Here is a 13,201-nt window from a genome sequence, read left to right on the forward strand (position 1 = left end):
TGGACCAGGGTGGCAGCCAGGGATAACAAACCCACGATGCGCCGGCATGTCACTATTGTAAACAGGGATCAATAGTCACATTGGTTCTGCTGCTCATTCCGTGGTTATCAGCTGTGCCCACTGCGGCAGCATTGAGCTGGGCAGTTGGTTAGCACTGACACCCTGTATCCCACAGGTGAGAAGCCCTTCGAGTGCAAGCTGTGCCACCAGCGCTCCCGGGACTACTCGGCCATGATCAAACACCTTCGGACCCACAATGGCGCTTCCCCTTACCAGTGCACCATCTGCCTGGAGTACTGCCCCAGCCTCTCCGCCATGCAGAAGCACATGAAGGGCCACAAACCAGAGGAGATCCCCACTGACTGGCGGATAGAGAAGACCTATCTCTACCTCTGCTACGTCTAAGGGAGGAGGCAGAGGGGCAACAGGGCCAAGTGGCAGATGACTGGGCAAAAAAAAATCCCACCAAACCCACAGCATCCATGGCCTTGTTTGTTTTCAGTTCTCATTCGTTTCTTCTCGCCGGAAGGATCCTGCAGCTCATGCCGGACCAAGGGACACACCGGCCCCTTCTCCAGCCCCATCCACACTGCTGTCCCAGCTGCTCATGCGCCTGCTGCCCTTTCACCCTTGCTGCAGGGCAGATTTCACCCTTTGAACCCCCAGCCAGGCCCGCCGTCACCCTTGGCACTGGCCACCGGTGCTGCTGGGAAGACCATGTAGGAAAGAGGCGCTTCCCTGAAAGTGTGTGTACAGCTAGTGCTCTGGGAAGGCTTTCATTCCTGGTGTCCTGTCACTGCATAGACCCTGCCGTGGATGCCCTGCAGAGGCCCTGAGCTCCCATGTGGGCTTGGGCCCCATTCTGGCAGGTTCTCATGCTCCCAGGCTGCAGCATCGCAGGCAGGAGAGCACAGTGCCCTGTGAGCCACAAGTGCTTTGGCAGGAGTGTCCTGGGGGCATCCTGGCCAGAGGAGGGTGTTTGGGACACGGAGCCAGCTGGGAGCCAGGCTGCCTTGAGGTGTTGCCTGGTGTCCAGGTGGGCTCAGGGGCACAGGATGCTGCTGCTCTCCCCATGACCAAAGACGTCTCTATGCATTTCTCCCTCCTTCCCTGCCTTCCCAGGGCAAGGGTGAAGCCCCTCATGGGGAGATGCAGTTGGTTTGGTGATATGCAGTCAGTGCCAGTGGTGGAGCTGTTAGTGTGTGGCATCACTCTGAATGCAGGGATCCTCTTTTCTTCTGCTGATTTGGGGCACCTGGAAGGTGCCAAGTGTGGGGTTTTTTGCCCAGCCCTCAGCCACAGGAGCCCACAAGTAAGGGGTGCCCTGTGGCAGGCGGCTTTGCTCGCCGCTTTTTTTGCTTTTTGTTTGGGTTTTTTTGAACTTTCTTTTGGAATATTTCCGCATTTAGCACATTTTACTTGAAATTACCTCATTTTTTTGTGACCTCATGAGCTTTTATTGATTTGGGAGGGACAGGGGTTGGCATGGCTGGGGTGCACCAGCCACGTGCCCAGCATTGGTGGTGGAGAGGTGGTGGGGCACTGGTGTCCCTGCCAGACTCCTGTTGTGCATTATCCTTACCAAAACTGGTATTTTTTGCCTGGCCCCACGGGGCTGGGGGTGTTGGTTCTGAAGCTACCTCTTGTGTTTGTTTTTGTTGTGTTTCTCCTGCGCAGCCGCGGGCTTGGTGGTTCCATCCCACGGTTCTTTTTTTGTCATTTTGCTGCATTTGGGTGAAAAGGGGGGAAAAGGAGCTGGGGGTGGGGGTGGTGGGACAGTGTCTGGATAGTTTGGAGGGACACTGATGGCCCCTCTGTGTTTGGGGTGCCCTTCCCACCTCTCCTGATGCCAAGCAGGGATAGGGCTGTGGGAGCAGCGTCCTGCCTGGCGCCCCAGTCCGGCTTTGCACGTGCGTGTGCCCCTGCGCGTGGGACAGCTGCTGCTCTGCGCAGGGAGGGCACCGCTGCTGTACAATCCGGGATGTGACTGTGGAGAACGGCTCGTTTCATTGTTGTGCCTAAGAAAAAAACAGGAAAAATATTTAAAAAAAAAAGAAAACAGTTCTTTCACACAGAAAGTTGCTGCAATTTCTGGCGTGTGCATGGCAGGTCCCCGTGGTGTCCTGGCGCTGCCAGACACGGGTGCCATGGTGCCATGGAGCACGTGGCCAAGCTCACGTGGCGTTTTTTTTTGCTTTAACCTCCCCTTCCATCCCACCATCCCTCTCCCTCAGAGACACAGCCCCCACTGCAACAGTGTTGGGGTCAGCATTGGAGTGATGCTGCTGTATCCCGGGCGCACGTCCCCGCACCGTTGGCTGTGGCGCAGCCCCTGCCACCCCTCCATATATATATATGTAAGTATATATATGTGTATCATAGCAGTGAGGACCAAGCGCCGCACGGGGCCCCGTGGTCCCGGGCTCCCTCTCCCCTGGCTTGGTGTCAGTGTCGTGAGCGCCCGCCTGCCCGTCCCGTTGCTCTGTGTTTTCGCTCGTGGTTCGGGTCCGTCGCTGTCCTCGTTCCGTCTACCTCAGCACCTCTCTGAGCCCGGGCGCAGAAGGTGCCCAAGTTCCCCTTTGGTTTTCTCAGAGTATCTATCGGCTCCTATTTTTTGTACGACTTTTCCTGTCTCACCGTTTGCTCCCCTGCGGTTCTGCTTGCGAGTCCTCCTTCTGTCCTCTAGCCACAGTTGCCGTTAGCTAAAAGTTTCCTGAAAAATAAAAATAAAGAAAAAAAAACAAAAAAAACAGTTGTGGTGTCTCCTAGTTGCAGCTCTCCGCATCTGCCTTCGTCCTGTGTAGATTCAGATGCATTTCTTTGTAAGACTTCAGTGTTTCTGACAGAGGAAAAAAAAAAGACAAAAAAAAAAGAAGAATATACTGCTGCAGGTTTTTTTCTCTCCATGTGTCACTAAGTGAAGTTCGTGCCTTCTATAGCAAAGAGAATATTTTTTACATCCTACTAATGGTAGATTTTTTTGTAGTGAACATTTTTTGTATTTTTATTTATAAGTCTCATAAGGAAAATAGCAATGTTCAGTTGTATACCTTGAATCTGCAGTTAGAAAACAAAAGAACAACCAATAAAGTTAATTCCGTTGTCTCAGCCTGCTGTCTCCCATTCCTGTGCCCATCAAGAGGAGGAGGAGGAGGAGAAGGAATAGGAGGAGGTGGAGGAAGGATGCATCCCACCAGCTTGGGGTGAGCCATGGGGGTGCCCACAGTGGTGAGTTTGGGGGTGCCTGCTCTGAGGGGGAAATTGAGGAGGTGCTATCCCTAAACCAACCCCAGTGGGCCAGGGATCTCCCTGGAATGCCAGCGTCCCGTGGGCAGGGAGCATCCACAGCATGCTGCCTGTGCTGCTGCCTGCCCATGCGGCTCACCAGGGAGCAGAGCAAGTTTGCCTCAATGAAAGTGAACTCGTTCATTTAAACCTGCCTGCAGAGCCGTCCGGCCCCCCGCTGCGTTAATTATCCTGTAGTTCCCGACTGATTGCTGTACACTAAGCTTAAGCCCTCCTTTATTTATTTACTGACTACATTACCGGCAGCGCCTGCTCTCCTTTTGTGCCGTGGCAAACCGCGCAGCCCCGCACGCTGCCGCCGGCCCGAGCCAGTGCTGCCAGCTCCCCCCGGCCCTGCCTGTGCCCAACACTGCCGTCTACCTCATGATGCCATCAGACACTGCTGACAGCACAGCTGGAGCCACCAAGGGCAGAGCAGCGCTGAGTTTTCCCAGGGATGGGTGGCATGTGCCAGTGTCCTGCCCCAGCGTTTCCCAGCAGGTTTGAGGCGCCACGTGTCCATTCCAAGGCCCTGATGGTGTTCCTGCCTCCCCCAGTCCCCCCAGCACAGCCTCCCAGGAGGCCTTTGGGCAAGTGGTGGGGAACTTTGGTCCAGGTTAGGGCAAGCAGAGGCGGTCCTGCTGTGAGGAACCTGCGGGCTGCAGCGCCCCATGAGAAGGGAGGCAAAGCCCGGCCTGGCACAAAGGCGTTGTTACAACAACGGGGAAATCGCGGCAGGACCGGGCCTTTGTGTGCACACTCGCACAGCAGCTGGGAGCGATTATGCTGCAACAATGTTCTGTTCCATCAACATTATGTCCTCATTAAACCTTTATTAGGAGATTAGATTCAGATTTATTGATTTTTTTTTTTTTTTAAAGAGGAAAATCCAGGCTTCTCTCAGATGCCTGGAACTTTTTCCCACATGCAGCACTTCCCAAAGTAGCAAGAGGGCAAGGGGAGAATCAATCTTTCCTCCAGGACAGGCAGCCTCTCCTTCCAGGGAAAAGGGCTGCTTCTTGAGGGGGTTAGGTTGGGTGCATGATGGCTTCCTAGCACAGGGAGGACGAGGACCAAAACATTCAATGGGATACAGGGATACAGCAGCACAGATGAGCATCTTGCAGTGCAGCCTTGGGGGACATCAGGGTCATGGTGGGCAGGAGAGAGATGGCAAGGCTGGCTCAGGAGTCTTGCTGCCCAGTACCCTCGTCAAACACATGGGCTGGGTGGCATCGCACACCCGGGTCAATGGCCCCATTGGATTTGTCTGCTGGAGCGTTTGATGTTACACGAAGGCAGCTCATTCCAGAGGGTGTTAATTGCCCGCTGCACTGATCAGGTCTGTAGCACCATCGATCTCGGCAGGATCAATGGGCTGATTTAGTGTCTCACGAACTCTTTAACTGGACACCTCATCAATAGGCAGCCACTTACAGACCATCAGCGCATTAGTGCGGCCGGCGCTGGCAGGAGCCCGCTCCACCCGTCCTCAGCCCCCGTCACTCAGGGGTGAGTTTTCCTGCAGGTGATGGCTCTGAGATGGTGAGTGGGAGTCTTGCTCTGGGGCTGGTGGGTTTGAGGGCAGATGTAGGAGAGCCAGGTGGTGTCAACCCACCTGTCCCCCATCACCGGCATATGCAGGGATGCTCCTAGAACATGGGATGGGCCCTTGTGGTATCTGCGGCGCTTCTCGCCTTGTGTCTGTCCTTGCAGGGACAGATGGCAGCGAGAGCTGGGACCTGCTGCAGCTGTGATGGCAGTGCTGCCCCCGCATCTCGCCCCGTACCGCGTGCTCACGGAGCCAGTCCCGTTGCCATCCGGGTCTGGCCGCGGCCGGACGCGGGGTCTCTCCCACTTTGCTGAAACTGCTGAGCAAAAGCATGGGGGATCTGCTGGGCAGGCATGCCCGGGGGCCGGGGGTACGATATAAAGGCAGCAGCCGGGGTCAGGGGTAGGGCAGCCGAGGGCAGCGGGACCCCTGCGGCGGTGGGGATCCCCCAAAGCAGGGGGGACCCCACCCGATGCCGGGGACCCCGGTCGGGAGGCGGCGGGGCCGGGCGGCGGGGCCGCTGTCCGCGGTGCTGAAGCCGCGGCCGGGGCCGGGCCGGGCCGGAGGCGCTCCCGGGGCCGGCAGGGGAAGAGCGGAGAGAGGTTTGGGCAGGGTCATGGGGTCCTGGGGGCTCCTGCTCAGCTCCGCCTTCCCGCTGCGGAGCTGAGGGACGTGAGGGATGCGCCCGCCTGGGTCGACAGACACTGGCGAGTCCCAGAGCCAGGGAGAACCCACCAGAGTGAGGTCCCCCATCTCCCGCCCTGAGCAACGGGCGCTGCTCAGGCATCCCTCCACACCGACCAGAGGGTGCCCAGCGTGACGCTGTAGGCCAGGACGGCTGCCAGGTACACCCGGAACAGCAGCACATCCAGCACGTAGCCCACTTGCAGCCAGTCGCGGGCGAGGTCGCGGAACTCCTCCCGTTTCTCCAGGAGCTGGCGGATTGCCGTGGTCTCACGCAGGACCTCCTGCAGGGCTGCTGAGCCCTCGGGCCGGCCAGCAAAGGCCAGAGCAGGCCTCGTGGCCCCCCCTGCCCCGCGCTCCCGGGGGTCCTCACAGACATAGGGGGTCGGCTTGGCTGAGGGAGCAAGAGAAGCAAATGTGAAAAATCAGTTTAGACAGGGAACTGGGGGTTGTGAGGGTGAACAAGGCACCCAGTTCACCATACAAAGAATGTTTATGTAGGTGTAGATGGCCACAGAGCACCTAGACTCCTTCAGTTCCCACAGGCCCTCTCTGTGCCACCCTTACCTGTGCTGTCATTGTTCTCCACCTGCCTGGACGTGTCCAAGGTTTGCATCCTGCTTTGGCTGAATTTCTTCCTGTCCCGGATACAGAGCAGGATGGTGGCTCGTTCCAGCAGCAGGTGTTTCAGCCACTCAGGGACGTGGGGCTGCAGGTCTTGCTTGTGTACCAGGCACACAATCAGGATGGTCTCTGTCAGGCTGATGACGAGCAGTGCCATGCACACCACAAAGTAGATGCCTGCAGAGACACCAGTGAGGTGAGTGACCTGCAAAGGATCGTGCACAGAGCCAATCCTCCCTGCTGAAGTCTCAGGGCCCTGTGGTCTCTGCCCACGACTGCCGTGGCAGGTGGACAGGAGAAGCACCCTACCTATCAATGGGGTGCCGACGGCAGTGGCTGGCAACGTGTCGGATACAATAATGAGGAAAACCGAGTAGCCCAGCAGGAGAGTGATCTTGAAAGAGACCCTCTCCCCACTGTGGGGAGGTAGGTAGAAGCCCACAATGTCCATAAGCATCAGGAAGATGCTGGGGAGCAGCAGGCTGACGGTGTAGAAGAGGGGGCGTCTCCGGATCACTACCTGCAGGACAGAGACACAAAAGGCTGTGAAGGGTTGCAATGAGCCTTCAGCTGCTGTGGCTCTTTGCCAAGGAGAGCGAGGATGGTGGGGGGCACTAAGGTGAGCCAGAGGAAGGGCTCACTAGCAGGAGCCTCCCACCTGCAGGCAGGAGCTGCAGCACAGAGCAGAGACAGGGACAGGGCAGGTCCCTTCCCTCGTGCCACATCCCCGAGAAACGCGGTGGCCAAAGGCTCTTACATAGAACTTCATCTCAGCATAGCTGTCACTGCTCTTGACACTGAACTCCTGGAAGTGGCTGAGCACGTAGAGCAGCTCCCACTCGCCCTGGTTCATGAAGACACTCCGGTCGAACTTGACGAGCTCCGGCTGGCGCCACAGCGAGAGGTTGATATCGCGAACTGGGGGGCGGAGGAGAGGCGAGGACTGGGGGTACCCGCCCAGAGCGCGGGCAGCTGCCGGCCCTGCAGCCGCCTGCCCGCCCTGCGCGCTTCCCCGATCCGCTGGGGCCATCTAGAGGGACGAGCCGCCCTGCGCACGGAGCTCCGGAGCCCCCGCCCGCTCCCCGGGACCCGAGCCCGCGGCCGGCACTCACTGTGGTGCAGCCAGCTGGTGAAGGTGAGAGAGCAGTTCTGCACGTCGAAGGGGAAGTTGTAGATGTCCAGGCTGCAGGCTGTCATCACCTGGATGGGTTTGAGGTTCTGCACCTCCCCGTGATGGCTGACGTAAACGTAGGGAACGTGTGGGGACTTTCCAACATCCACGCTGAGGGACATGAAGGACAGAGATGTGGGCTGGAGAGCACTCTGGGCAGGGCTTCCTTCTGCCAAGTGGCAGCTCAGGGGGGAACTGCCCACGAGCCTCCTGTTCTGCTTTTTTGGTCATACCCTTGCAGGCATTTCTGCCTCACATCACCTCACCAGACTGCTGCCCTCTCCCAGCCCGAGAAGCCCCAGAGCCCTCAGGAGGCACTGGGAGCACCTTACATCCCCACGGAGTGGGAAGGACACCACACAGCTCCATGGGAAGGGCCAGCAGCTCTGCAGCTGCCCCGGCATTGTACTGTCTTCACAAAGCCTTTCTCCTGGTATCTGGATCTCACCCCCAGCACAGTGAGGGTAATTACCAATGGTTGTGGTTAGCCAGCATTGGAAATGGCCCAGCTGCAGAGCCAATCCCCATCTGCAGCTCCCGATGTGGGGAGGCTGCCAGCTCTGTGCCAGGAATACAAAGGACAGGATGGTACGTGCCCATGGTGGGTGAGGAGTTCCAGTCCCAGTGCACCTCCCTCGAGACCCTGGCTGCACTCACAACTCATTGATGAGGATGTCGGGCACCCAGATGCTCTCCACAGGGAGGGAGATCTGCGTCAGGTTGTCGAAGTGAGCTGGGTCCCACTTGAGGAACTCATCTGTCCAGTGCTGGGGACAATGGAGAGGGGACTTGGTGGGCGAGGTCCTGCTGCTCTGCCAGCACACAGACCCCAGGCTCGCACCAAGCAAGCTTCCCACCCACGGGAGGCAGGGAGGGAAGAATAATCCTTCAGCTTGCACAACACCCAACAGTACAAACCAGGGAGCATGAAAGCTGAGCCTCGGGGTTCATGTGCTACAGAGGTCTCGCCAGCCCCCAGGATGTTTCCCCTACTGCTCTCCTGCAGGACTGCACACTTCTCTCACAGGAAAACACGGGGGTTTGGGGGTGCTGGACTCCGAGGGGGCCAGCAGGGAAGGGGTGAGGTTTTGTGGCTCCTCACCTGCCTGTACCAGATATAGGTGGTCAGCACCTGGTCCTTCTCATCCTGTGAAGATGGGAACGGTGTCAGAACGGGGACTGACCCTCGGGAGGACGGGCAGAGCACGCTGGCAGGATGCTGCACGCCAGGTACCCTTCCCCTCCCTGCGCAATGGCAGCAGAGCACTCACCACGCTGAGGATGGCATAGACCATGAGGTCGATGGCCACGGTGGTGGTCGTTCGCCAGTCCCGCACAGGCCGGGTGCCCTTCTGGTAGTGCGCCAGGAGGTGGCGGGAGAGGCGGCGCAGGGCGGGCTCGGGGGGCTCCGGCGTCCCGGCCCCGGGCCGGGCACCTGCTGGGCAGAGGGACAAAGGGAGGGAGCGAGGGAGGGAGCGAGGGAGGGAGGGAGGCTGCTCCCCGGGGCGGCGGCTGCCGTCTCCCTGGGGTGTGCCATGGCCTGCGGGGTGCTGCCAGCTGCCTGCCCTCACTTACCCCTTGGGGTTTCCCACCCAACTGTAATAGAGCATCCTGATGGGAAACAAGCCTGGACAGCAGGAGCATCACCTAGTATGGTACTGACATGCTGTGCCGTGCAGGTTGTCAGCGCTGTGACCTTCCCCAGCCCCAGAGGGCACAGCTGCCAGCCCTCACCTCTCTGGACAAGTGCCAGGACAACGCCAGCAGGGAACCACGAGGGACACACTGCCCCGGGAAGGTTTCGTACCATTCCCTCCCTCCAGGGACATTTCTTTGCTCAGCAGGTGGAGACGGTGAAGGTTAGAGATGAAGCAGGATGCTAAATTCATTTATTAGGTATCTTGGTGTTTGCTTCCTGTGAAAACAGTCCCTTCACTGGTGCCAGCAGCATCAAGTGAGGGCAAATTGCCTTCAGCACCATGTCCTCACTGCCAGGTGCCTGGAACGCCACGGCTGGGCCAGGGCAGCAGTGCTGCACTTGTGTAGCCACAGCCCCAGAGTCCAATTCCAGCATAATGGAAGAGACTGATTGGAATAGATCTATGGGAACTTGGGGAAAGCTACTGGAAGGGAATTTTAATCTCTGTTTTAAGCTAAAAAAAAAAGAAAAAAAAAAAAAGAAAAAGCAAGAGCCTCAGGCCCTCTGACATTGCTCATGAATGGCAGTGCATGGTGCTCGCCCAGGCAGGCATGAACCAGCAGAGGCACTGAGATGGGGAGAGGCAGCAATTAGGGTGAGGGGAGGAAATGCAGCTGCTGCCATCACCACAGCTCGGGCCAAGTGACCTTCCCTGCTGCAGCTGGTGGCAGCTGGCTCGTGCTTGCACTCCTCCTTGCACCACCTTCTCCTCACATCCACACCATCCATATCTGCATCAGGATGCTCTGGCAGCAGGGAAATGGCTTTGCAGAGGGAGGACGGCTGGGTTCACCTCAGATGCTCTTTGCCTCTGCTGCACACACCATGCTGGTCTGCCCAGCCCAAATCTGTGCCAGGTTGTGCCAGCGACTCACCTGGTGAACCTGGCACGAACCTGGCACAGCCCTAACACATGGGGATCTATATGCACAGCCCTTCCTGCCTCCTGGCCAGCATTGCCAGGGTGAGCATATCACTGTCCCCGCTCCTTTTCTGCCACCTTAGATGTGTTAACAGTGGGAGAAGGCTTGGGAGTTGGGTGGCAGGAGCTACATGACCTATCCAGAGATTTGAGTCAATAGCCTGCCGAAAACTCAGCTGGGCTGGTGCAAAACAGCTCAAGGATTTTTTGTGCTATTTCCCAGGAACATTAGATGAGAAAATAATAATGGAATAACAAGAAAATCTGTTGGCTGTCAATTTTGCACTGCACGGAGCTGCAATTGCAAACTATAGGCACAGTATCGTGCCCAAAACCCAGCTCTAGGTTATGAGGCACTAAACATTATATTGGAGAAAGCCCTTCACCAGGCAGGGGGCTCAGGCAGCCTCTCTCGGGCAGTGGAGTGCAGGCAGGAGACCCCCACGTCCCTCTCTGTCCCCAGGGCTGGTTTTGGGCGCAGCTCCAGAGCACCTCAAGACCCCACAGAGCAGAGCTGGTGCTAAGGCTGCCCCACGTTGCCGCCAGTGTTACCCAGGCAGGAGGCACCTCCGGGCTCTGCAGCAGAGCTGCCCCATGCCCCAGCCTCCCCCAGCCATGCCGCCTGGCAGCAGCACGAAGGTTTCCCGGAGAGCAGTCCCCGCCTGTCCCTCAGCGCGGCTCGGCTGCTGGGCAGGTGCTGCCCCGTGCAGGAGCGCCCGGCCCCGCTCGGCCCCGGCCCTGCCCGCGCTCCCTCGCCTTACCTGGGCTCTGCAGGGTCGCGGCCAGCGGCAGCAGCGCCAGGAGCGCCCCGAGGCCCGCGGGCACCATGGCCCGGCCGGCGGCAGCCGAGCGCGGAGCGGAGCGGGAGGCGGGCGGCACTCGCGTGGCTTTCCCCGCAGCCGGGCTTTTGAGAACGCCCAATTAATCTCGCGATCAGCCTCTCCCGCTGCATCAAGTTTCAGGCTGGGAGGATAAAATGCTACAGGAGGATGCCAGTGGGGCCCACCCAGCCATCCCCCACCCCCGCCCAGCTCCAGAAGAGCTTCCCCGTCCTCTGCCCAGGCGCCTGCTTGTGGCAAGGCGGGTTTGGGGTACCAGCATCGTGTGCAGTGGGGGCACGATGGGGGAGAGGGCACTGCAGGTGCCAGGGCTGAGCCAGGAGATCCTCAGCGGTTGGAAAGATGGGGAAACCCTCTGGGAGGCAGGGGAGGGGACCCTGCCCTGGGATATGCCTCTGACACAGGGTGGGTTTCCACCAGCAGGGGAGAGGAGAGCTCTGGAGGTACCGGGCTCCCCTTCACACCTGCGGCAGGTGGGTCTGTGCCACCGACGGTGGCTCTGACAGCCACAGGTGGGGGCAGCGTGTGCAGCCAGCCCTTGGCACCCCTGCCTGGGGCAGGAGCTTTCCCCCAACCCCTCCAATCTGCTCCTACACTGGAGTCCGTTTCCACCACAGAAGTTTGCATTTGTTGTAAATTTCAGCAAAAAAGGTTCTTCCTACCGTTTTCAGTTTCCCAAAATATTTAACGCCTTGGGGCAAAAAAGACTGGAAGCAAAAGGCCTTGACTGGAGTCAAAAGGCCTTCGGTGTCCACCCATGCAGGGATGCCCTGCTCAGGCTACACATCCTTCCCTCCACAGCATCAGAGCCTTGGGCTGGGCAGTGTCCCTCTGCCTGGCAGGGGAGCCTCCCCTCCACCCTACGCCTCCATAATCTTCTGTATTCCTGTATGCCTACACTGTGCTTGTGTGTGCTGCGGGTGCCTATGCCCCCACAAAGCTGCCAGCTGCTGGAAATCCTGGGGAAGCAGTGGCCAGGGACCAAAGCCTGCGGCAGCGGCGTAGAGCAAATTGCATCAGATGCCGGCATGGAGTCACTTAAACGAGATAAGAATTAGTGCGGGGCCCTGATGAACTCCCCGTTGGCTGCCAACAGTGGTGTCAGGGAGAGAGCGAGAGCAGAGCTGGGGCTAATTTGATTTCTCGGCTCCGTTAGTAGCTGGCAAGTCACCTCCCAGGGAGCACCAGCAGCTCACAGCGCTCTCCCCTTATTGAATCTGGGTAATGAAAATCACGGGCAGCGCCACCACGGTGCTGGGGACCGTGCCCCGCTCTGCCCCCTCTCCTGCAGCTCCTGCTCTGCAGCCGGCAGGACGAGGCCAAGGGGGCGCGGACTGCTCCGGTGGAGCCTCTGCTGCAGCATCATTACCTCTGAATTTTCTCCCTCGGGTTTTACATCTTCATCTTAAAGAGATTTTAATGTAGTTCCTATCAGCCCTCCTGTTATTGCATATCTAATTAGTGTGATCTACTGTAGGCTCGTGTTACACACACGCAGGGGGCTCTTGCGGGACGTTCTGTGGGACGGCTGATATCAATCGGCAGCGCCCAGATCAGATTTACTTTCCAAAATAGCATAATGGGATTTTATTAGCCCTGTAATCTGCTGCATGGTAATTGCTTTTCTGGGAATCGAAGTGCTCACTGCCTGGGGCTTCCCACAGCTCAGCCCTGCGTCCCGTCCAGGCCCTGCTGCAGCCAGGCATGGCAGCATCCCTGCAGGCCCCACTGCAGCCAGGCATGGCAGCATCCCTGCAGGCCCTGCTGCAGCCAGGCATGGCAGCATCCCTGCAGGCCCCGCTGCAGCCAGGCATGGCAGCATCCCTGCAGGCCCTGCTGCAGCCAGGCATGGCAGCATCCCTGCAGCCAGGCATGGCAGCATCCCTGCAGGCCCCACTGCATCTGGGCATGGCAGCATCCCTGCAGGTTCTGCAGCAGCCAGGCATGGCAGCATCCCTGCAGGCCCCACTGCAGCCAGGCATGGCAGCATCCCTGCAGGCCCTGCTGCAGCCAGGCATGGCAGCATCCCTGCAGGCTCCCCTGCAGCCGGGCATGGCAGCATCCCTGCAGGCTCCCCTGCAGCCAGGCATGGCAGCATCCCTGCAGGCCCCACTGCAGCCAGGCATGGCAGCATCCCTGCAGGCTCCCCTGCAGCCGGGCATGGCAGCATCCCTGCAGGCCCCACTGCAGCCGGGCATGGCAGCATCCCTGCAGGCCCCGCTGCAGCCAGGCATGGCAGCATCCCTGCAGACAGGCATGGCAGCATCCCTGCAGGCCCCACTGCATCTGGGCATGGCAGCATCCCTGCAGGTTCTGCAGCAGCCAGGCATGGCAGCATCCCTGCACTGGATGGATTGGCACTCAGGCCTGTCTCCTGGAGCAGCCATGCTGGGAGCAGGTTTCCTGGCTGGGCAAGCAGGTATTT

General features: G+C 59.0%; 2 protein-coding genes across 4 annotated transcripts in view; one reads left to right on the plus strand and one right to left on the minus strand.

Annotated features, from left to right (window-relative positions):
* ZBTB16 (zinc finger and BTB domain containing 16) overlaps positions 1 to 3,097 on the plus strand; it is a 56,494-nt gene extending 53,397 nt beyond the window's left edge. For all 3 annotated transcript variants that reach the window (XM_058041348.1, XM_058041347.1, XM_058041346.1), the window contains exon 7: positions 176 to 3,097. In XM_058041348.1, the coding sequence (XP_057897331.1) occupies positions 176 to 405 (230 nt within the window). In that variant the 3' untranslated portion in view covers positions 406 to 3,097. The remainder of the gene's footprint in view (positions 1 to 175) is intronic.
* Positions 3,098 to 4,111: 1,014 nt separating this feature from the next.
* Positions 4,112 to 8,748, minus strand: LOC131093850 (5-hydroxytryptamine receptor 3A-like). Its single transcript, XM_058041197.1, has 8 exons — positions 8,588 to 8,748; positions 8,419 to 8,463; positions 7,974 to 8,083; positions 7,258 to 7,427; positions 6,903 to 7,063; positions 6,455 to 6,665; positions 6,089 to 6,322; positions 4,112 to 5,915 (listed from the first exon to the last, which is right to left on the minus strand). Exons 1-8 carry the CDS (start codon positions 8,609 to 8,611, stop codon positions 5,617 to 5,619), a joined length of 1,254 nt encoding a protein of 417 aa, XP_057897180.1. The 5' UTR covers positions 8,612 to 8,748; the 3' UTR covers positions 4,112 to 5,616.
* Between the last annotated feature and the right edge of the window lie 4,453 nt (positions 8,749 to 13,201).

This window comes from Melospiza georgiana, chromosome 27, assembly GCF_028018845.1.
Source record: "Melospiza georgiana isolate bMelGeo1 chromosome 27, bMelGeo1.pri, whole genome shotgun sequence".
Taxonomy (NCBI): Eukaryota; Metazoa; Chordata; class Aves; order Passeriformes; family Passerellidae; genus Melospiza; species Melospiza georgiana.